Source organism: Haemorhous mexicanus, chromosome Z, assembly GCF_027477595.1.
Source record: "Haemorhous mexicanus isolate bHaeMex1 chromosome Z, bHaeMex1.pri, whole genome shotgun sequence".
In the NCBI taxonomy this organism is placed as follows: domain Eukaryota; kingdom Metazoa; phylum Chordata; class Aves; order Passeriformes; family Fringillidae; genus Haemorhous; species Haemorhous mexicanus.
In genome coordinates, this window is record NC_082381.1 from 49,179,874 (window position 1) to 49,205,990 (window position 26,117).

General features: G+C 33.9%; 1 protein-coding gene across 1 annotated transcript in view; it reads left to right on the forward strand.

Moving 5' to 3' along the window:
• CNTNAP4 (contactin associated protein family member 4) overlaps positions 1–26,117 on the forward strand; it is a 203,137-nt gene that overhangs the window by 76,455 nt on the left and 100,565 nt on the right. The window contains exon 3 of the mRNA XM_059836635.1: positions 499–692. Within this exon, the coding sequence (XP_059692618.1) occupies positions 499–692 (194 nt within the window). The remainder of the gene's footprint in view (positions 1–498; positions 693–26,117) is intronic.

Below are 26,117 nucleotides of genomic sequence, written 5' to 3' on the forward strand. Positions count from 1 at the left end.
ATGCAGAATCATTGAGGTTAGACAGGACCTCTGGAGGTCTTCTAGTCTACATAAAAGGAAATTGAGATGCATAAAATAAAAAGACAAAATGCAGATTTATTTTGCTTGAAGAGTCTGCTTGGTAAAAATTGCTCTGTAAAATTTATTGTAGAACTTCAAGACAGAGAAAAGGGTGTGAATAAATTCCTAATAATTTAGACTAGTTATATTTGGTTACCAATATCTAGTAGTCTAGTATACATTTTCAGAGTACTTGCTAAATAATATCAAAATAGTTTTGATGCAACTATATCTTGAATTAGAATCAGAGAATCATTGAGTCATTTGAGTTGGAAGGGACTCCTAGCAGTCATCTAGTTTGAAAACCTTGTGTTGGAGATGGTCATTTTTCATTAGGTAATGTTGCACAAGTGAAATAATTAATTTTTTTATATACAGGTTTTGTGCTAACTCGCTTATTTCTAGGAATTCTTTTCAATCTTTTTTATTCTTTTTAAGGTGCTGGTGGCTGGTCTCCACTTGTGTCCAATAAATATCAATGGCTTCAGATTGATCTTGGTGAAAGAACTGAGATTACTGCTGTTGCTACTCAAGGTGGTTATGGGAGCTCTGACTGGGTAACAAGCTACCTTCTGATGTTCAGTGACAGTGGACAGAATTGGAAGCAATATCGTCAAGAAGAAAGCATTTGGGTATGTTTTTTCAGTAATGAAAATTACGCTTCTGCAAAAGACTTAAAGGCGACACTACGCATTGTTGCAAATCTAAGCAAAGCTGTAGAATATAAAGAACTACACTAAAAATGTTTAGATAATTCAATATAAAAAGCAATTTAGCTCTTGAAAAGATGAAAGACAGTAAAAAGCAAACAAACATCAAAAACCAAGCCATAGAAGTACTCCATTAAGACACAAGAAATTATTCTGAGGATTAAAAATGTACTACAAAATTTCTTTTGTCTTGCTATGTATGGCAAACTTCTTTTCCCAAAAGTATTGATCCCAGAGCATGAAACTTGGCTTTTAGTTATGGTTAACAAACAAAGCAAAACAAAACAAAACACTTCCTTTATTTTTTGTGCATAAAAACATTTAAACTTATTGTAAGAATAAAATGAAACAGCCAAAGAAATTAAAATCTTAACAAGCAAATCCCAGTCCATTAAAAAAAAAATAAATTAAGCAATATTTAAGTTTTGGTCATCAAATTCAGAGTCTAGTTTCTGATGCTGTAACCTGCTTATCTCTAACTAGCTTTGTAAATATTAATCAGAATTAATAAGCCATTAGTAAGATCATAATTTTCTTTTTGCGTGAATATAAATGAGAGCAAAGGATTTAAAACCTGAGAGATTATGTTCAAAATATTATGAAAAAGTGAATTATATAGTTTTAGAAAAGGGTTGTATCTTTCCTTGATCCCAAATAATTGGCAGCTTGGACTGAGGAAGAATACTGGAATTTGTGTTATGTTTTTGTATCCTGTCAAGTGAATTCTGTTCTCCATTGCATAGAACTGATTAATTTCTAAATTTTTCTAAGCCTTAGACTTCACTTTTTTCTTGCTGCAGTTAAACATTATGTTCAAATGTATTTCATTTTATGCATTTTGATTTTGTTGACTTTTAATTCAAAATGTTCTTGTCACTCTTACTGTCAAAACCCATCAATGGTATAATGAGATTATGCAGTGTTTTACTTGTTGCATAATTATCCTGCTTTTTAAATTTGCTACATACTTCCACTTCAGATTGTGTTTTCATAACAAAGAGAAATAAATGAGTTTCTAATCCATATGGCTGTGGGGAGTAGGAAAATCAATCAATTTTCTAAATGTTAAATGAGCATAAGTTGCTGCAATATTGTCTTTGCTCATCTTAAGACAGACTGACAAAACATATCTGAGTGGCAGGGTAGCTTGGTCTCTTCCATGACAGCTCTTTTGAAATCTGATATTGGTATTGCAAACAGTGATGCAGATTGTTATTTCTTGAATACTGCCACCAGTAAAATATCAAATGAAAGTTAAGAAAAATAGTTAAATGCTGATGCAGACATTGGGTAAAGGGGGTTGTTAGATCTATAGGAGCTAAAAAGTGAAGCTTCAATTCCATCATCTCAAACTTAATAAAAAATGATTATTTTAATGATTGCAATGCAGATTGAAGGTATGGCTTGCAGGCAGTAATGAATAATTCAAGGATGCAAACACTCAAATTCAGGGCAGTCTATTGATCTTTTTTATGTATCTTTATTTAGGAGTTCTGCTTCTAGGGGAATATATTTTTTCTAAACTAATACACAGATGTAGTCTCGAAGTGAAACTCTTAAATCCCTATTTATTTTATAGATTTTCTCTTTTATCTCTTTATGCTGACTTCTTAAATGACTTGCTCAAGTTCATTAAGGCAAGAACCTCCAATATTTTATATAGTCTACTGTGTTACTGTGTTATTTCTATCCTATGTTAAACTGAGTCATTGGCCCGGTACAAGGCTACTAACCAGACATAACTTTTAGGGTTTTCTTAATACTACTCTGCACTTGAATGATGGAAGTTGTCCAATTCTGAGGGCCCTGTGTTGAAATATTCACTAGACAAAAGAATTTTTATTTCATAACCACTTTTTGTGGACTTAAGTAGAGATAATTCTCTTGTCTGCAAATTCACTGCTTCCTACTTTCTATTTGTCTTTTCAGAAGTTAGTTTTGAATTGTCTTTATTTCCTTATGGCTTATCTTAAGGTTCTGAAACTCCTGTCACTGTGCAGCTATAACAACTTTTTCATCCTCTGTAAAATTTTTATAACTGAGATGAAAGAATATTATCTACACCTCTGGAAATTATCTTTTTTACCTTCCCTGCTGCTAATTATTAAATACTTGTTTTCACTTTTCTGTAGATTGGGAATTGTTTTAGAAGGCATGAGGGTGACTGTAGTGTTTACTCCTGCAACATATTTTGCTCTCAGTGTTCTGGTTTTCTTTTTGTACTGATGTTCTAAATGTACGCCTTACTTGCTGTCTTATAAATGTAGGAAGTTTTAATTTATGTGGATTATATTTATTGCTTAAAAAAATTTAATTACTAGAGGAGATTTTGAAAGAGTAACTCCATTATATTTAATTCCTAGGACTCCTGTCACTATAGTTAAATTATTGTTATGTATTTTTAGGTGCATGTTCTACAATAGAGTTTTTCCTATTTCAACCATACATTTTGATTTCTGTCCTCAGTGATATTACTGTCACTGTCTTTTTAAAGTGAACTGTAAGTATTTTCTACCGTGTTCTTAATATTTACTGTAAGCTTTTTCTAGTCAGATCTTAGTAGAAAAAATATTTACGTCCCTTTTAGTAATTAGTACAGTTCTGGTCAAGATATGATTCTCAAGTGAAATAGTTGTTATTAGTTGTAAAGCACATGTTTTTGCACAGAAATGATTCCTTTTAATAATGATTAGTTGAATCTTGGAAAGAAATTAATTCAACTCAATATTATATTTTCTTTAATTTTTCCATAAATATAGAAGTGTTTGAACAGCACATGTTGTGCTCTTTTATATACTTCAGTATTTTTATTGTGTTCATATTCCTTAGGATGTGCTTTCAGATGCAGTGAAGTTCAAACTCCCAAGCCCAATCTTTTGCATTGCTCTTTTTTTACCTTTGAAATGAGTAGAGGCCTCAAATCTCTTTGTATATTAAGTTATCAGATTTTTTTCCCTGGAAATGATGATTTTTTTTTTTACTTCTGTCAGACCTCATATGGTATACAGTAAAACATCATAAAAATATATATATTAAGTTTTGGTCAAGAAGTGCTAGGAAATCTTATGTCTTTAAATACCACCTTTCTTGGAGGTGTTGCCATTCATTCATCCTCTTGATTTGTATTTGTATTCTTTCTCGTATTTCTAGGTATCCACACCTGTATTTTGGTTGTGAAGAATCTCCTATTGTAATTATATTTATCTGTTTGGGGCTATGTGTACTGACCCTTTCCACTAGTATAATTTCTGGGTTTAACTAAATTCATAGTTTTGTATCCCAAGAGTTTTTGTGCTGTGTGCTCTCTCCTTGACATTACTAATTGTTCTTCTTTTAAAAGAGAGTAATAAGATAAAGAGATTAAAAGGAGGAGTCAAGAGGGGGAAGAACTATAGCAATTCACAGTTTGAATAACAAGTTTCCCATGGCTGACAATTTCATTGAAAACATGAGTCATCTAACTCATGGAGAAAAGCACCTCAATGTTATTCATTAGCAGGAGTTTTGAGGAACAAAATAAATAAATGCTATTCCTCTTTGATTCAATGTTGACTATTTCTTCTCTGACACACCTATGGAACTACGCATATATTCAGCCTCCAGTTTTGTGGATTATTTTTTTTTTTCCTGTGAGAATAGTGATTTATCCATGCAACAGCTGGAATTGAGTTTTCATTTTTATTTGTTTTGAATCTTCCCTTTAAAAATTATTTCCAAAGAGAGAAATTAAAATGAATAGACAAAAATAGCTAAAATTTGGGAAAATTATGATCATTTTATTAATTTCTCTTTTAGAAGACAAATTTCTTTATGTCTGTTTATTTTTGTACATACATTTAAGTTCTGAGGTCTACTGGCTGTTTAATTAAATTTAGCTGAAGTTAAAACTGTAAGTTTGTTTCATCATAATATCCTCAACCCTATGAATTTGCACAGAAGTGTTGTCAATGTAACAGTTCTATTCTAATGGTGTGTAGCATAATTTTATGGATGGTGAAGAATTAATTGTGTATGCATTGCTACACCTCTTCACAACTTCCTTTTTTAAGGAGTTGGGGCTTTTTATTTTATTGGAGGCTTCCCATGCTATAAAATAACTCACAATTATGGAGAGCTGCAGGTTAAGAAATACCAAATCACAAGTATTCTGTGATAATCACATTGTAAATTTAGAGAATGCACTGTTTTGATAAAGCTGGTGACACTTTCTTAGACTCCATGATTCATGTTTGCTATGATCCTCCTCCTTAGAGAGCAGAGTCATCTTTCTTGATCATAATTTTCTTCACTTTAGTCGCAAAAGACTGCTACTTTTACGTATGCTACTTTTTTGGACTTCTGCTTATTTGAACCCTGAAGGTTTTGCTGTTGTTTCCTTCTGCAAGGTAAGTCATAGATAATTTCAGTGGATACTCCATCACTACATTTTCCATAGGTACAGTTTTGAAGTATTGTGACTTCAGACTGCCTGACACTTCTTTTGTTAGTCACAGGAAAGAGAGAAACCTCTTTATCTATGAATTAAAGCAGAGCATATAGTAATGACCCCCGTGGGGGACCCACTCTGGACCGCTGAGTAGCTGAAGGACTGCAGTCTGTGGAAAGGACACATGCTGAAGCACAGAAGGGTGAGGAGTCACCTCCTTAAAGAGGAAATGTTTGACAGAAACCACTTCTCATGGAATGTATTCCTGCCCATGGCAGGGATGTTTGAACTAGGAGATCTTTAAGATCTCTTCATACAACTGGCCCCAGTCCATCAATCCAGCCTGTCTGGATACCTCTGTAGAGTTTTCTACCCTCCAGCATATCAACACATCTGCCCAGCTTGGTGTTGTCTGTGAACTGATGAGAGGGCATTTGATGGTTTTTGTTGAATGGGGAAAAATGCAGGGGGAGGCAGGAAAAACAAAGGAGGAGAATATTCTTAACTTGAGGTATAAAAGTAGCTTCAAGGGAAATATGATAAATATGAAGAAAGTCAGAAATACAAGGAATCTTGGGTGGAATAATACAGAACAGGGGACGCCTTTGTGAAATTTTTTGCATGCATAAAGTTCCACTTAAAAGAACATTTTAATATTTATTTAAGACCTTTAAAACATAAAATTTCTGAACTTTCCTTAGGAGCTTTTGCATTTCTCCATCTACTTCTGTTTCAAAAGCACTCTGACCGCAGTGCTATTTTTAGACACTTAAATGGCAATCTAATAAGGCTAATTTTGCAGTCACAATGATTAATGTACTGTATAAAATATCTTACATCAGGTGAAAAGATGAATGCATGCATCAAGGTTAACCTGTCCCAGAATATTTAAGATAAGTTAAAAGGGAGGAAAAAAATATAAAATCGTCAGCAAAAAATGTAGTTCCTTAAATAAAATCTGTATAATTTTTGTGGGTAAACATTAAAGGAACTGTTAACGACAGATCAAGTAAAATATGTAATGACACTGTCTATATTATGGCAGACCATATTGTGGAAAAAAAGGCTACACACACCCATTTAAAAAATGTGTATTTAACCAAGGACAAGAAGATGCCTTGAAAATATGCAAATCCAGCAGCATGTGGAAGTAAATACTCTCTAGATTTAGACATTCACAGGTTATTTTTAATGTGTGTCAATGTTGCAGTCATTAAGTTAGCAGCAGCTTTGGGAAACAAATGTGAATGTGTTGGGATGATTTTTTTAAAGATTTTAGAGATTTCTGCTATGCAAACTATCAACTGTGTACCAGAATTGGTTTCTGGGACTGATCTTGATCAGGATTGTTTTCCAGACAGTTTCCAGCTGCATCATAAACAATAGTAAAGCAGCTACAACTTTCTATATTTGGGTACTGCAAGAGAAACAACAAGCATGCGGTTCTTCTCTTCTGCCTTTTCTGCATGTTTAGTTAGGGAGTGAGTTTGCACTATACATGACTTTGCACTTCTAAGATGCAGCAATCCTGTAAATTACAGCACTATTATCTTGAGTTGGTTTTGTAAGTTCAAAATAATGATTTTTCATTAATGTAATTATTTTATTTTGATCTCTGATTATCTGTACTCTAAACATATTATCTCTACTCTAAATATATTGATGCTAGCACACCATTTTTCCATTAAAATAATTCACTGTGATATATGATGAATTATTTTGTATTGCCTTTACCTATTTGTTATCTTCATAACATTTTAATATTCATATGTGAGTGGAAAATGCCACATAAAGCATTAGAACTACCAAAAAAAAAATTAGTTCTTTGTCTCTCCTCTCAGGTGTTGGCTGCTCTAGAGTGATATTGCACTGATCCCTATCATTCTCATTCTAATATGAGAAGCTTGTGCTTGAACACATATGCCTGCCTGAAAATGACTTATGATGGATGAGGAAAATTGTGCTATGGCTGGGAAAATATTGTCCCTCTTTTCTGCAACAGACAGATTGTGTGCTTGAAGAAATCAAGCTGCCTTTGAAGAAACCATTTCATCTTTATAATCAGAACGGAGTGTGTTCAGTTTGCTCAAGGCTTATTGAGCAACTAAGTAGTAGCAGACCACATATTCAGCTTCTTTCTTGTTTATTCCAGCCACTCCCCTTGAACAGAGCAAAAATACTTTCAGAAATGGACTTCAGACCTAATTTGAAGAATGCCTCTGTCATACACAGACTTGTTTCAAGCCTAGTATAATTCCTGAGGTTTGAAGTTAACAAAGTGAAAGAACTGATTTTTTATAAAAATTTTGGTCATTGAACTTCAGAGAAAACTCAAATTATTTTGAGTATATAATATCTTAACCCTGGTATTGTGATGGTGATGCCATTTTAATAGCTTATGAGTTATTTTAGTACAATATTATGTCTACAACGTAGTAGTATTTAAATCATTTTCACATTTTCATTTTAGACACTTAAATTTCCTTTACAAAACTTTTTATGCCTTGAAACTAAAGTCCTAAAAGTAGAATAAGATATTTGGAGATCTAAGTGTTTCTTGAACTTGGCAGCTCCAACATACACTTAGATGCCAAATTTCCTATTTTAACTTTTAGGAATCTGATTTTTTTCAATAGTATTTCAGTGTTTTCGATCTAATTTTCATCTGTTACTGCTCTTTCTTTGTATCTGCATTTCTTTAAAACACGTGCCATGGCTAGTAATCTTCTTCTCTTACATAACTGAGTGACAGTTTTCATGCTACTGTGGAACTAAGATCTGCCTTTATTCTTTTGCAGTTGTTCTGTTTCATAAAAACATGCCTAAGCATTCACTGGAAACCTAGATAACCTCTGCCTCACAATTTGTTTATGTAGTTAAGGTCATAAATAATGGTAAGAATTATCTTCTGAACACTTTTAGAATGCAAAGACTTTGGGGGAAAAAAATCAAAATCTATTTCCAAAGTATTTTTCTTAATGGGCAAATACAGTTTAAATGTACGGTGAATCACAGAGTGGTTTGGGTTAGACAGGACCTCTGGAGATATCTGGTTCAACATCACTGCTAAAGCAGAATCAGCTGGAACACGTTGCACAGAATCACATCTAGGTGAATTTTGGGTGTCTTCACAGAAGGAGCCTCCACAGCCTCCCTGGGCAACCTGTTTTAGTGCTCTTGCTTACAGAGGTCTGGGGTCCCTGAGGCGTACCTTTAGCAGTAAAGACTAAGCTCAGAAAGCGATTCAGTATCCCCTCTATGTCTGTGTCCTTTGTAGGACACCACATCATTCTGCATTAGACCACATTTCCCCTAGTCCTCCTTTTACTACCAATGTCGTAGAAATACCTTTCCAGATTTAATTCCAAAAAGGCCTTAGTCTTCTTTGTGACCTTCCTGCACGCTCTAAAAAATGAAATCTCTATGTTTACATAAGACAGACAGATACAAAAAAAGATATTTTTTTGAGATAGTGAATACAATTTTTGTTGCTTTTTGAAATAAAATTTTCATATACCTTTTAGTGTAAATGTCTTGTTTTATCAACATCACCTTCAATTGATACCAACCTGACCAGTATCTTGGTAAAAACTTAACTGTGCATATTTTTTTTTTAGCTAAGACTACATATGATCATCATATCTTCATAGTGTTGGTAACAGCATACAGTTTGCTAAAGTTTTACAAGCTTGTACTTTGTATATTTTTGATTCATTATGGGAAACTTGAATCATGTAAGGACAAACAAGGTTAGTAATTTGTATATCAATACTGTGTACTTTCTTGTTTCAATATTTTAGGGTCTTTTCAAAAATGGAATGGAATGTTATTCCTCTACTGGACATGGACTTAAATCTTGAGATCTTGCATTTTTATGCTGAATAAGGATAGGTTTTAGGAATAGGTGTTTGACCCATATTTTCTGCTTCCAGACAGTGACATTTGCTACTACCACTTGTTTTAGAGGTCATTGGTAAGTAGTTTTGAACGAACTTGATTGCATATTTCTTCCCTTGTATAAAACTTGCTAAACTTAAATTGTGTAAGGAATAGCTCAGTGTGTTTTAAATAAGTGATTCGGCAACTATAGCAGTGCTATTCATATCTGGTAAAGATTTCTGTATGATCAGATCTATATTTTGAAAATTCAGTGAATACCTTATTCTTTCCCACTTCTTAAATTGCCTTATTTTTTCAAGGTTAAGTAGCCCTGTTTAAAATATCACTGAAAAGAACTGCCTCAATGTTCCTCAAGGAGCCCCTTCCTCTACTTTTCTATATAGTTATCTGTGAAAATGCTTGCTAGAATCCAGGGGGTTTTTATCTTCAGATCTGAGTCAAAGAATCAGAAAAGTTTCATGAAACATTCCAATTTACAGCATTTAACTTACTTTAAACAAAAGTATGTCCTTTAGCAAAAGCTTTTATTTCTTATATCTGTTAATTTATCTGCAAGTTTTTCAGCAGATTTCCTTGTGTGATGTTCACATATTTGAACAGGAATTGAGCATAGAGATTTTTTTGGGTAGACTTTGTAACTTCTGTAATTTTCAATAAAAACATCTGAATTTTATTTTTACCTGTTGGATAAAGTTTTATTTGGGTTTGTAGACAGGTCATGGATTCTATATATTTGTCGGTCCTGCTTTCACCGACATTGTAAAAGACATCAGAGAATTTCTTTTGGGATTCCATGGCATTTAAAATTATCATATTTTTTTGACTAGCTGGCTGTGCAGCTTTTTAGGATAATCACAATATTTGCTATTATTTATTAGAGTTACTGAATATGGAAAATTTGTTGAAAAAAGAATAGTAACTTAACTGCATAATATCCTGACTCTCTCTCAGGTAGTTGTAGATACTTGTGCTAAGCCCTTAGTTAAAGGCTGCTATGTTCTTAATGAAATATTAAAAACAAGGTGGTGTTAGTGCCTAGTCATAGATACAAACTGGAGTCAGCATGGAATTTTTTTTCAAATTTGTGAGCTCTTATCTTAGGCTTTATTCTCTAGTAGTCTAGTGATTGGAAAATAGAAAAAGAATGGAAAAGTATTTTTTAACTTTTGTGCATGGTTTTGCTGACTTAACTGATTATTTTGCCTCAAAGAGACACATCTATCTATATTAGCCTTGGCATGGCAAGTTTTAACAGCTCTATCAGTTACTTTTATGAATCTGTTTATCATAGTCAAACATACACTATATTACTCTTTCAAACAACTCCATCTCTCAAAACTTAGAATGCATTATTCACCTCCAATCAGAAATATTTGGGCATTTATTCCTGTTAAGAGCCATTAACCATAACATTTCAGTGTCTCACAATTCAAATATGAAATGACAAATACCCTTGAAAATTTTAATCATTTAAATGCAAAAACCATCTTTTTGATGGTTTTTTTCCCCCCTTGGGCCAACAAATCCCCAAAAGCATGCAGAAGCGTGTATAAAGCTACAGAACAATACAATTAATACACGAGAAGAATCTTATTAAGCCACAGTAGTCTTAGACGCTACCAATCATCATACCAATGTCTTCTTCAGGAAAATTGTCCAGTGCAATTTTTTGTCAGGATTTAATGAATTGATTATGTATGGGCTAATTAATTGGTGAGTTTATGTGATTACTTGATGAGAATGTGCTTGCTGCAAAGTTATGAACAGGTTAGGACTCTGAAGAAATTTGAATTTTAAGATGAGAGGCCCAAAGATGGGCCTTACTTAATGCAGGGGAAGGACTGAGATTTAAAGTAGGAGGTTTTCTTGCTTTTTCACCTAGCTAAATCAACAAGTTGGGCAGGATTTTACTCCTTGATTCTGATGTATTTTGTATATATTCTGTGTATTTAATTACCCCTGAACGTGCACGCTTTTTTCAGGTTTTGCCTTTCTAAGGCTGAGTCTAGTTTCAGGGGGCTATCACACTCATGCAAGTTGACTGTGAGAAAATTTGGGGTATTCCACTAGAAAATCCACCCATTTAAACACTTCTTTGTATCTTAATTTTATATTGGTTTTTATAAAAGTAGAGTAAAATATGTTGCAGATAAGAGATGAGGAGTTGCATATCCAGAGATTTAAATTAATCTCTAAAACTGTGCAGCTTGATTTAACACATGAATTTATGATTAGATTGGTCTTATGATGTCTTCGCTAACTAGACTCTCTTATGGAAAGTTGTTATTTTAGGATACTCAAAGATAGGCAAAGGAAGTGGTCAATTTTGTTGGGGTTTTTTGGGGATTCCTTTTTCCTGTTGCATGTCAGAGATTTTTCTTTCTGCATAGTTTCCTTCTTTATTCTAACTTATGGAGTAATGAAAGGTTTCTTTTGAATTTGAACAGGTATGATGTTCCACTCAGGGCAATTTGAGTTGTAGAAAGAGGGATTTGTGGTGATCTCAACAGCAAAAGCTTTTCCTTTCTTATTTGCGTTGCTGAAAATTGCAAGCATTCTGGTTTCTCCTTCTGGCTGTCCATCAATCTTCATCACATTCTGGCACAGAGTGGGTGGTGAGAGTTGAAAGTGTTTCAGATTCAGGACAGCAGTTTCATCCTTAATGTTTCTCAGACAGTAAAATTTGCCATCATAAACTCAGTTGTCCCACAGTCTTATTGTTCAACAGTAGAGCAGTAAAAAACTGAAGTGAAAATTTATATCTAATCTTACCACTATCTGAAACAACGTCTTCATCCACCCATGTGTCTCTTTGTTTCTCCTGTTACAACACCCTTAAATTAGACTTAGTGGAATTCCTAACGATGGACATCTTGAATCTGGGACAGAATAACAGCATTTCCCACAAAATACACCATTCCTGAAGATACCTGTGTATAGGCAAGTTATATACTTCAACATGGTGTCTTGGTTTGAAAGACAGGTGTCTGCCAAAGAAGATGGGAGCCTCCCTTGAAATGGTGAATATGAAGCCCTTCCCACCAAATTATTATAACTCTGAAATTAAGGGGCTTTCAGGCAAAGATATGAGAAACGGAATAACAGTTCTCTACTAGTGGGCGCAGCAAGGCAAACAGACAGCAGTGGCAGCGACAGCAAACAAGAGCAGAAACACAGCGGAAGTGTCTTCCCAATCTTTGAGCGCTTTGCCTATAGGTGCAGTTCCGGTCGCAGCCGGCAGGGGCGCTGCTGGCTCCTGGGGGGCCGGGTAGGTGCGGTGGTTTCCCGCGCCTGCAGGGGGAGCCCGGCTCCCTCACGCAGTGATGGCAGAGGAGCTGGCGAAAGTGGGCCCCAGCAGGAACCTCAGAGCAGCGGCTGGAACCTCAGGGTAGGCTTTAGCTGGAACCACAAGGTGTCCCAGCAGGCTGGAACCACAAGGTGTTCCAGCAGGCAGGGGGTGCGGAGCTGCAGTGTAGCAAAAGCACAGAGCAGTGGCAGAGGAATGGCAGGGCTGCAGCCCCGCTCCGGTGCCCAGAGGCTCCCTGGGAGGGGAAAGGGCTGGGGATCCCAGGGTTTTCTCCTAAGGCAGTGGAGCAGATGGTAAAAGGATTTTTTTAGTGAGGCTGGGTGTTAATAAGGTCCTAGTTCAGTGGCTGTTCTCACGAGCAGAGGCTCACCCACGGCAGAAGCAGGCGCAGGCTGGGCTCTGGCAGCCGCAGTGAATTCCTCCCCCTCCTCTCACACCTCCCCCCCCAGTCCACTGTAAGCAGCAGCTCAGACCGTCTTTCTCCAAAGCTGAGAGAGCAAGGGAGCTAGGAGCTGCCCCAGCCCCTTTTCCCAGACCAGTTCTCACGGTATCTCTGCCCTTCCAAGAGAAACCCTCTGATAAGAGAGTAGCTAGCTGTCTCCTTCCCAGGGCAAGTCCTTTTCTCTAAGTACCTTAGATGTCCTTAATGGGCATCTAAGATACTTAGAGAAAAGGATGTCCTTAGATGTCCTTAGATGTCCTTAATGCTGGTCCTTAATGTCTCTCAGCAACAAAATGGGAGAAAATTCCCTAACAGAAAGAAAACAAAAGGAAGAACCCTAACTTTGAACACATGGTTTATAATAAATTATCTCATGCTAACATGACAAAAATGGAGAATTTTAACTGGAAAAAAAGTTGCTTCTGTGTATAACTAGCGATCTCTATACATCTCATGTCTCTATCCTGTCACTGACCATGATATTATTAAACCCTAAGAGTAAGTAGTTGTTTGAGATGTTTTGAATCACTATGCCTGTGAAAATAATGTTTCTACACTAGGGAAAGAGAAAACCTGTATCTTCTTACTGGACCTTCTTGTAAATGGGGCTCACGTTTGCTAACTTTGAATCACCCGAGACCTCTCCGATTAACCAGGACTGCTGATCAGTGATTGGAAGTCTCTCAGTAAGCACTTCTACCATCTCCCTCAGTACCTGTGGGTGAATTCCTTCTGGTTTGGTAGACCTGTGTGTGACTGAGGAGTGTAGCAGGTCACTATTTCCCCTTTAATTTTGGGCCCTTCATTCCTCTCCTCATCCCTGCCCTCCAGCACTGGGGCCTAAGTATCCCCAGAACAAATGGACTTTGTAAGACTGTACCTCCTGTCATAAAATTTCTGGGAAACAGCATCAGTATATGTTTCCAAAACTTTATATTAGAAAGCCATACTGCTTTAGTTCTGAATTAATAGTTCTTTTCTTTCACTTTATAGTAGTTTGCCTTTTGAAATAAAAGTAAGCTATCTTGCAAACTTAAACTTACTATTGTAAAAATTCTAGAATAAAGAAGGTATTGGCAACAACATTTTCTTGTTAAAAGCTGATTTCAGTATAAGTTACTATTTTTGAGTGTGGCCTGTGATAATGGCCATATTATGATGCCAGAAAAACTAGTAGAAGGAATTTTATGCTCAAATGTCGTAACTGGAAATGCAGTTATTTGAAACAGATTACTGGAAAACAATAGTTTCTGGCCAGCGGTAATATTATGGAAATCTTTCCAGGCTTCATTAGTTCAGTCCTTGTTTTGAAGGAAAAGTCTCATGGTCTATAATATCTTTCAACAGCGAGATGGAACAAGGGACAGACGCATGTGCAGAAGCTGAGTGTTGATGTAAGAAAAACAGCTCTATTTCCTGTCTATTGTTCAGCCTAAAAAAGAGCCTTTCATTTGTGTCCATGTATTACCTTCAACAATGTTGACCGCTGTCTTTTAGGAGCCCTCTATATTGGTCTTACATCCTTAGCTATCAAAAGTAAAACCCCTATGTTATAAGGAAAAATGTGCACATGAAGAATTCTGTACTGATCTTTTGTGTCTTAAAAAATTTAAGTGGACATATGCCTTTTCCTCAGGTCTCTACATAGGTCTGTCTGTTTGTGAATAGTGATTAAAATAGACAAAACCTCAAATACACTTAGAAAAAAATCCATGGATAGTTCATGTAAGCTTCTTGGTTTTTTTCAAAAACTAATGAATGCCACATAAAAGTGATAGTTGTGAGATCAGTATATTAATAGTAAGAAGATGTTCAAGGCATCTTAAAAATTACTAAGAGAACTGTCATAGCTTGTAATTTGTTTAGCTATTACCTTTCAGTTCATTCATAGTAACAACAAATTTATGTCTCTCTGTTAGGAACATTTCTTTGCTATTATTTTTTAAAAATATGTTGAACTTAAAAGCTTGCTCAATATGGTTTAAAAAAAGAAGTAAACTAGTTTATCAGCATCCATGCAGAAGTGAGATTATGTATTCTGGTAAATAAAAGTATGCTTAAAAAGATTTACATTCTACTTGTCATCTTCTTAAGAAATATCAGAGTTAAATAGAAATTTGCAATTCTGAGGAAAGCAAATTGTGCATTTTTTTTTAAATTTTGAAAATATTTTGCATTGAAACCATTTGAGATGTCAGATTTATTAACAGACTGTGAGCTGTTACGAATAACAGGAGATAAAGTGGACCCAAGTTTATTGTTTTGTTATCTTTGCTGAAGATGAGGTGTTCTATTTTGTCTTATATTTCAAAGGTTAAGATTTATAGACATTTTATTATGCCTAGATCTTCGAATTTGGTAGGAGATCAAAGTTTTTGGATTCCTGATATTTATCTGTAAGACTTTGCACAAAGCTTGCTTTTTCATCAGAGTTATACGAATTTAATTTTAACTGAAATAGAGAAAGAACTTTGGATAATTTCTGTTTCTTTTTAGGAACACTTCCTAAACTGCAACGGACATATATATGTGTGTATATGTATATTTATATATATACACACACATAATTGTTCAAGCTCTGGAATGTAAGAATATATCAGTGTAATCATACTACAAATGGCATGAACAAAAGTAGTACATGACCCCCTGAAATCTCTTGCCATTATACTTCTATGAAAATTGTTGGCTTTGTTTTGTTTTTTAACTCATAGTGATCAAGAAGCTTTCCATAGGCTAGAAATAAACTTGAACTATGATTTTCATTCTGGAATTTCAAAAAAACCTTAGACCTAGTGGACTCAGGCCTCTAATCCACTATTCTTTTTTGTTTCTTAAGTGTGTTTGACCACAATAATAAGTTTCCTTTTAATGTGTGTCATTTAGTAAATATTTTCCGTATGTGATTTTGAATTTTTTCTTCACTTAACTTTAACAAAATTTTATTTCTTTCTTTGAGACTACAAATGACTTCCATTTTTTTTTCTTGCATGACTGTATTGTCTTAAGTATATTTATAGATTTTTTACATCCCACTGCATGTAAATGTTTTCCTCTGTTCCTCATATATCCTCTTTTAGTTTTTCAATATTTATAGTATGAGAGACAGGAAATTGTATTTTTCCTTACCTTTTAAATGTATTTTTAATGAAAGAATACTAATTCCATTCTGGTTATGTTAATGTGTATTTATTGCATGATCAAATTGCACCTAGGGTTAGTTTTGCAGTTAACATGATGTGAAAATAGGATGGCAAGTGAACCTATGCAAGACCTTATATAAAGCCACATCCTTCTTTGTTACAAGCCTCTAGACAGTCAGCGTATCTCCTGGCAAGCACCAGTTCAATGGAGAACACCAACACCAACAAGGTGTCAAATGGAATTGACAGGTCAGAGGTATCATTTACACTGGAAATAAAAAGTCATTTTAGGTGGAAAGAAGAATGCTTTTGACAGTTGCATTTCTTGGTTTGCCAAATGTCTGCCCAAAGCCAAATAGTCTGCTCCAAATCCAGTGCTATTCTTGTATTATTAGACACAATGGAAAGTACTTGGCCAGAGGTACTTGCTGTTTCTTTGCCCTAACAAGGTAGTTTCAGCAAAATGTTAAAATTTGAATGCCAGTGACAAAACATTGCTGCGAAGCTCTGTACGTAGGCTGGAGAAAAATTTTCATGGTTTCAGATTCTCCACTGACAGCCAGTTAAAAGCTACGCATTGTCTCCATCAATTTTTCTTCTGTGGATCTATTAATTCATCAAGAAATATCTTTCCTGTTTATGTCCATATCTCCTCCTACCTAACTGAACTGATATTGTAGACAATAAGTGTTTCGCATTTTGTTTGTTTGTATGTGTTTCAGGAGTTTTTTGCTATTTTGTTTCTTTGGGGGCTTTTTTTGTTTGTTTGTTTGCTTTGGGTTTTTTTTTTTGTGGGGGATTGTTAGGTTAGTTGGGGATTTTTTCTGTTTGTTGTTGGTTGGTTCAGGTTTTTTATTTCTATGTTCTAAAAAATGCAAAGGCAGTGTGTAGATTTTGTATGGTTTTCCTATTCTAGTGAATATAAGTATGGTATTTTTCCTCCATAATAGACAAAGAATAGTCAGATAAAATTAACAAGAGATGGATCACAAATCCATACTCATTTTCAAATTCTTTATCACATATAGGAAAGCACACTCTGTTAATCTAACCTCTCGTCAAAATTGATTGCTTTCATTGTATCTATTTCTTTTCTACAATGCAGTGCAAATTTCAGGTCTATATAAAAGAGGATTGGTAAATAAAAAAAAGCTTTCTTTTAACCTTTCTTATGTTTTCACAACTCATTAATCACTGAATCCAGAATGATTACATTTAGAGGGGTCCACTGGAGGCCATTTAGTCCAACCTCCCTATTTAAGCAGAGTCTCCTGGAAAACATTATTGAAGATTGTGTCAAATATCTCCACAGAAGGAGACTCCTCAACTTCTTCAGATGGCCTATTCCAATCCTTGGTGGCCCTCACAGGAAAGAAACAAAAGATCTGAATTCAAAATAATTCAAGAAACTAAAGAATTTTTTTTCTCTGACTTGTGAAAGAAAAAAATCAGAAGGATGGTAAATGTTAGATCAGCCCTTCTTTGAAGGCTAGTCTTGATACCATGTTTACTTAATATAGTGTAATTAATATTGGGAGACCAAAAAAAATCTAGAAGATGTTAATTAATTTTGTTTTACACACACACACACACACACACACACACACACACACACGCGCAGATGTATCCCCTACAAAAATGAAAAGTCACCCAGCCAAACCAAAAAATGTTAAGAACAGAGTAGCTTAGAACAAAACTAGTTAACACTGGATATTAAGGCAGTAAGAAGGATGGAACTTGAATTGAATGAATGAATGAACTTAATGAATTAGGAGCAGCAGAGAACTCATCGTTTGGAGGACCTTTATGGCTTTTTTCCCCCAGTAAGATCAATCTAATGCAAACACCATCCAGTTCAGTACTATTTTCCTCATTCTGTTAGATGCCTTTGGGACTTAAACACTGATACGCTTTCTTTTTATTTATTTTTATAGCAACAGGAAAAATATGTTTGGCCTATGATACATGATTCAAACTAGGAATTTACTTAGGTTTACTGGGATATGGAACCATTAACACTCTGCAATTCCAGAAACCATTCAAAATAATTGGAAAATATGGGGAGAACTTCGTATTTACAGGCACCAGGGTACAAATAGGTACATAGTCAGAATTTCATCAGAGTGATAAAATCTTCAGCTATGCTTTTTTATATCTAGCCTGTACAATTAAGCATTTTATTTGGACATCTGCTGATCTGTTCTTTCACAGAGTAGGAAATTAGGTAGTAAATATTTTTCTGTCTTGTTCTTTTGGGTTTTTTAATTATCATATTTCCAATAATTGATGAATTCTCCATCTAATATTTTTATTACTGTTGGGTTTTTTATGATCTTATTCAGATCTGTGATTGCACGTCTTGTAGAATTTCTGTGGGATCCTCACTTGGGAGTGCTGTAGTTTCTTTAGGTGGTTTTGCATGCACTCACCTGCGTATCCTTTTTTGAGAGCAGTTTCCCTTTCTTCTCATAATTAACAAAACAAATTAAACAAAGACCTCTCTTTCAAAGAGAGATTTAAACATATTAGGGATTATTTGATTTGGATTATTGACGTGGAAATGACATGACATTGTTTCTTGTGATTTGCCTTTCTGACTCATGGGGTCCTAGTGTTAATAATATTGCTCGCATGAAATCAATATATAAACTCAAGTCAGGAAACTGTGCATGATTGCCTAAGTGTCTGCAAGCTGAGACTAATAAATGAGTCAATTCTAGCACAGTCAGACATGTGTATCAATAAGTGATTCATCTACACTAACCTAATACGTACTTTGATCAGGCACTAATATACAAAAATATACTGATGTAATAGAGGTTTTTATTTTTGTATTTGTCCTTGAAATCATTGTGCACAAAAGAGAAAGCCTGAAGAAAATTAATATAGGCCTTTGCAGATAGTAGATCCTGCCAAATTATAATTATTCCTGTTGTCCAACACTGTGTTTATAAAAAGGCCATATTTTATTTTATATCTACGAAAAAGTATGATTGCTTTGGGAGAGGAAATATTTAAAGTGTTATGTTCTGCAGTTTGTATTATGTAAGTTTTAAGTTATGTATTATATAAAGGTATTTAGGAAAATAAATCTTACCTGCCTGCACAGCCTGAATTCAAGGAAGTATTGAACTACTCATGAATATAATTTTGCAAAAAGCAAAACCTAAAGATAGCAAAAATTGAATTTTTAATTCTAGTTTTTACAAACTGTTACATATTAGTGTTTACAAAGTTAGTGTAATAGTGACTGTGCTCAGGTCAGAAATCAAATGGCTTTCAGAAACATTTTATAATGAAAAGTTGTATGAAACACCTCACAGGCCACTTGTTTGGTATAGCTTTATAGTTGTCCTAAATTTTCTGCTAGCTGAATGTGTGTAGCTGTGAATAAATGCACATTATGCACATTTTGAAAAGACTGAATTGTCTTTATATGTTAATGCACTATCAATGTAGTGTGATGTTTTCTCTTTTATAATGTTACTGATGGAACCGATAACGTACTAAATACTGTAATAACGGAAACACACAAAGTATTAATAGAGAAAATTTTTCATTACATAAAAAAATACAGCATGGAAATTAAAATCACAGAACTGTTAGTAAGAGGAAAAATTGCAGAAGGAATGTTTTTCTCTTAATGGCAGCAAATATCAAATATTTTGATCAGGTACATTAAATTATTTAATAGGTATAAAACCAGCTTTGTCAGATATTGAGCAGAAAATCCTCAAAAAGGACAATTTTTACATGGTGCAAGCCAAGATTTTTACTGTTGTACAATTGAATTGGCTGTATTAGATATCATAATCAAATAATGATTGCTGGATTTTCCTTGTAAAACTAGTTTAATTTGGTGTAAGGTACAGAACATAAAAATGAGAAATTGCAGCTCATGAACATGGCTCAGAATACCTTTTTTTGTTCATAGTTTTCAGCAGAAACATGTTTACCTCTTCTTTTAGAGATAGTTCAAAATATTTGTTCTTGATTTGCTTTTTACTTTTTTTTTCTATTTGTGTTTTTTTAGACAAATTTATGTTACCTGCTAAATTCCTTTGACAGTCTGTGTCTCAAACAGCGAATGTGCTTCTTGAAAGCAAGAACACCTTATTTCTGCATGGAGTATCTTCAGCTCATTAGAGTGCTGGTGCCAATTGCATAAAGGTCCTGAATACCCCACTTACTTATGCAGCATTCTTGAATGATGACACTTGTTCTCAGGATATATGTGAATAGCAAGATACATAGATCTGAATGCAACTTTGAGAGCTACTTTTTCGGTTTTTGTCTTTTGTGTTATGTCAGCATTTCTTAGCATTACACGTGCAAATTGTTTCCCTGCTAAGATAAAAAATGCAGTTCTTATTATGCCTTTTTTCCCCCTAAAAATTCAGTCAGTGATTGGAAAATACCTTTGCTATATACATGCACATGTGGTGGGTAACTAGAAAATTTTAGGATCCTTGTGGAGTCAACTAGATGCTCAAGACTATAATCCACTTCCATACTCATTGAAAATATAACACATGGACTGATAAGAAGGCTACACAAAATTTATATTTCTAAAGTCAAATTCATTTTCTAATTTACTTGTCTTTTTCAATAAACTAAATCCCTCTCCCTCTTCTTTACCTTGTCCCACTCCCTCTGCCTGACTCCCTCCCTTTTGTTTACTCTTTCTCACTCTCTCACTCACACAGAAGTCAAGGAAAACAGAGAAGTACACGAAAGTATTTTACATTCTCAAGAAGAACCTGAAAAATTGTGTAATTCCCTTAATTTACATATTTTTAAATTTTCTAAGTTTTGACAGTCATCGCAGATTAGTATTGCTATAATGGCTTCATGCATTTCCCTCTGTGAATACTAATGTCCGCAGATATTTCAGATAAATACCTTAAATATAAAGGTAATTTTGATTCTAGATAAACTTCTTTTTTCTCTTTTGCTGTCTTCTACGTAGACAATAATAATACCTTGGAGTGGTGGAAAAAAATACAAAAAAGAAGTTGTTACATACCACCTACAAGAATTATCATCCAACTTTGTGCTTGTCATCAATCACATAAATATCCCATTTAACTTCAATACTTGTCTTTGTAGTTGATTGTCCACTTACATTTAGGAATATTGTTTGAATAATGGCAGAGTTACAGTCGTAGCCTTAGAAAAGACCATAGTGGTTTTGAACTCAACAGGCAATTCCTTAGGGAAAAGCAGAAACAGAAATGGGATGTGGGTGGCACTGTAAATATCCCTCAGGAAGGATGATATGACACATCTATTAAGAAGATATTTATTGCTGGTAAACTTCACAGTGAAACAGTTTTGTTCTTCAATTTTCTTTCTGTTCCTTACCAAACTCAGAAAAATTGTGTATTTTAAGTAGTATTCAGACTCAGATTGTGTAGTCTTTCATGGGTTTTTTGGCTTTTCAGAGGGATGGGCTTGCTGAAATTGAGATGGAAGTAGTTTAATCCAGCGTGTATGAAGATGTGTCATGGTATTTACCCATGTGTATTCAATTAGATGGAAAGGATTTCTTCTTTCATGCTACTGTCTGATTGAGAACTGCTTCTAATAGAAATGTGGGGAAGAACCTCATGTGTGAGAAGTATACATTTCAAAATTATTTTGTGTCAATCTAAAGAAACAAGTAGTTTTAACTGCATATGACAGTTTCAATGGGAAAATTAGACATGTTTCAGACTTTCAATAAAATAAATAGAACTGCATGATTTTTTTGAGATGTAAGATGCTATTGAAAGAGTGTAAAAATCAATAAACAATAAATAGCAAATCGAGAACTATTCTTAAACTGCCTTGCATTACATTTTACATTTATTTTCTATATACTTTCATAGAGGTTGGGTTTTCTTGTATGACATCTTACTATGCCTAATGTCATAAGAGATCACATAACTGTTCCAGTTTATTCTGTGTACTGTATATACAACCTAGTCATTAGGGTGTGCAAAGAGCATTAAGGGAATACTAATATTGCAGGCAATAAATATAAAATATTTATTTTTGTTTCCTATTTGAAAAAAGGATACTTTCATATTTAACTTCCCTTTTTTCAGCCAGTGGGTTAAACTCTAGAGAAAATAGAATAAGAGGGGTGGAAGTCGTACTTAGCATTATGAAATAGTCTTAAGACTATTTCATATCATTGCTCTTGCAGCCATATGTTATTTCAGACTACAGAGTTTATTGATCAATTCAATTCAAATATTTAGCTCTGGATAATATCTTTTGTTTGCTATGGGTTTCTTGATTAGCCTGTTGTAAGAATCTGTAACAGGGGGTATTCTTTTACTATTTTATAAAGGGCTTATCAGAATCTTGCTTCATTTCTGAAATATTTTAAAATTATTTTATTTTTTTGTTAATGTAGACTTGTGCATTTATTTAACATGAAGCATCACTAATGACTTGTGATTAAAATTAAATGAAACCTTTTTTATTACTGTGTCTCAGCATATGTCATTTAAGCACAAGATTCGATGCAATTACAAATAAGGATTTTGACAATGTGTTTTCATGGTGTGAAAACATTTATTTCATTGCTGTTACAATATCTCACCTTGAAATTAGAATGTGGTAGTCATTCTTTTGGTGCCAAAGTCATTTTAAGGAAATGAAAATTAGTATAGTGGATTAGTTCAGCTATAATGTAAATAACCAGTAATGGGATTTCATCAGGGTGTAATCAGGGTGTAAAGTGAAAAAGAAGACACAATTTTTGCTATTTATATCCCTAGTAAAAATAAGAATTCAAATTTAAAAGGCATTTTCACCCATCTGTTATTTGTATGATTTCCAGGGTGAGCAGAGACAATACAAAAAAACCCCACCTATTTGTTTTAGTATGAATTTTATCTTTGCTTCTCAAGACATGTGAGTCAAGCACACTCACTCAAGTCATAGAAAACTCCATAAATTTCTCTATCTTCTTCTTAAGTTAATTTGACCTGCTAGTTTCTCTTTTCTAAGATAAAATCTCACATGGAAGAAGAACGTAATTGATTGCAGACATTACATTTTGGTAACAATTGAGCAAAGGATAAAATTTGATTAACATGCAGATAGTATTTGCGTAGGTATATGCAATGTCATTAATATGTTGAATACATAAATAAGTTCCAGGAAAAAAATTATTTTTTCTAATTAAGTATTTTGTGTAAACTGTATGTCCTTCTTGAGGCAGGGTGGGAATTTTATTTACTCCCAAACTGTTAATTTGCCCTTCTAATTGTATTAAACATTGCCAAGAAAGAAAATTGTTACTTTCTGTGAAGAGCATAAAATATCTTTGGTATGGAATGATTTCTCCATAAAAGTAGTGCTGATATTTGAATGCAGCTCAGTCTAGATTAATATATTGAATCTCATAATCTCATATACATTCAGCCTCAGTAATTTTTTCTACTATGTTTAAATAAAATTCAATATTTTATTGAAATAATAAGGAAAAAAATCCAGGTCACAAAGAAATATGATGGAATTTGAAATCAACAAGGAACAGTTATCTTATATGGAGTAGTTTTATTTCTCAAAGAAACATTGCACTAAAAAGAAATCTAATCTTTTCAGGGTAGTAGAAGAGACATCTTGTAACTACTGAATAAAAAAGTAAATTATGTGGTCTTTAGAATAGCTGTTAGACATGTCCAGCTGTGTATTTAAAAAACCTAAACCACTACCTTTCATTCCTAGAAATAATTTCAGCTTTTCAGCATTTAAATTCCATTCCTAGAAAAAGCTTTCATTTCATGGCAATTTTTTTCCATTCTTGCAAGGAGTATATATTTTGCCATCAGAAATTATTTACATTTTTAAATAATTCCAATATTTTTGCTGAGTAACTAATTTTAAAAAAATAAATTAAGAAAAAGAAGGAGAAGAAAATTAATTCCTGACATAGATATCAATTTCAGCATTTTGTTGTTGATGTTTGGCAGTAATTTTTTTACTTGGATTCTTATGCTAAAAAGCAAAAGCCGGGCAATGTGGGAGCAAGACAGGTAGGACTCCTGCAACCCTTGCCTAGTTCTGTATTGCCTGCCACTCCAGTGAGCTCAGCTGCTTGATTGTCTGATAGAATGGATTTCTGGGAATTCATGCACAGAATTTGCCATCCTACTGGGAACAAACTGGTACCCTTCTAGATTACTTGCATCCATTTTTTATTTCACTGAATAATGTCTCAAAGCAAAAAATGGGCAGTGAGGCTGGTCTGTTGAAATTAGAGATTTCTTGTAGGTATTGGTTCCAATGTCATTAAGTTTATTGCAGTTTAATATAATCATGATCGGCCCTGATCAGCCCCAGCATTACTTCTCATTCTCAGATAAATGTGCACAACTTTTAGGACCACATCTTGAATTCACATAACTTTTAAAAACAGACTCAATTAATGGGCATTCAAAAATTGTGGATATAATGTTATGTGATTTCCTTAAAAGCAATTATGTGTATCATGTGGCAGTATTTTAGATTTCACAGTGAAACAAAAAGGCTTTGTCTTGTCCTATTATGAAAGAGAGAAAAATAAAAGTCTCTCATTAGAAAATATTTCCATCCCAGTTACATTCATGTACTTGAAGACATAATCCTCTTCTGAGCACTTTCCACAAATCAGTCCACTGCTGTCTTAGCATATTTAAGGCCTCGTAATGCAGAATTCAGGAGGGGGAGGGAAGAAATTACCATTATATTACTGTTATGCTCCTGGAAGGTGACATAAATTATTTGACTTAATTCCTGATAATAAATTTTCAGGAGTACCAAATTAGTGCGTAAATATACCATCCTACAGAGTGCTATTTAAAAAGGAACTGCAGTAAAACTCTTTTTAGAAAACCCATTTTAATTCTCAAAAGACATTAATGGAAAGAAAAAGGTATTATATATTAGAAGGGCATATGGAAAGTTTTGCTATAAACAGCATTCCACTGTTTGAGAGCTTTATGGGCCACTTAAATTTCTTTTGATCAGGTTAGCATTTAAGCTGTATTTATTACTTTTTATGACAGTCCTGGGTTACTGGTACTGTTGGGTGTCATATATTTCTACTCTTACTGTCTTCTAAACCAAGATCAATTTTGCCAAATCCTAAAAATAATGAGAAAAAAAAAAATCTAAGAGCAGAATGAAAAAATTAGTGTCTGTGGGATGATAAAGATGTTTAATTCAGAGACTCTGATAATGGGGAAAACATGAGATGATCACTTTATAATAAAGTCTTCTAGGATCACAATATTGAAGATGTTCTTGATATTAGCTAAAAAGACATTTTTCTTCTTATTTGCTAAAGTAGGTAATATGCTTAATAATATTTAACTGCTGCATTCTGACAAAAAGAATGGAATGTATAAACATTCTAAAAGAAAATGAGAAAAAAAGGAGTCCAAGGATGCAGTAGAAGGGGTTCTTAGGATACAATTTCCATAAGGAACAGTTAGGGGTAGTGAAGAGGCTGTGAGAGTATTCCCAAGACACTCATTATGATGTACAGAGTAGGGAGTGCTTTTCAGTTGAGTAGTAAAACACAACACAATTTTTAACCTGAAAAATCTGCTTGTCTTGAATGGAAAAATAGCAAAATTCTCATCTGATCTGATGAATTTATCTTAAAGATGTTTAAGTTAAAATAAAAAAGGTCAATTTTTTGAAAAAATTATTTAAAGTTTTTGCAGTTTGTCTTATATTCATTTTTTGAATGGAAGACAAGTATCCAAAAAGAGGTACTTTTATTTGTAGATTCAAATCAACTGAACTTCAATAATGTAGAAAGAAAAAAACAAGTAAATGTACCATTAATGTATTAAAAAAAAAAAAAAGCTACCAGTATGTTTGAATGCTTTTTTTACTTGTATATTTCATATTTACATAAAGCAAAAAAAAACAGTATTGAAAAAAGTAATATTATATTATTCCCGTGGTACACTGATTGCATGAAAACAGAAATAGAAATCTACAGAAGATGTGTGCCCTGCATGAGATTTTTAAGTTCACCAATCTCTTTGAAAATTGATAACTTTAACAATACTATTAGTAATATCTTATAAGTAGTCTAAGAATATATATTTGCAATATAACAGGTATTCAGGCAGAGAAAAAA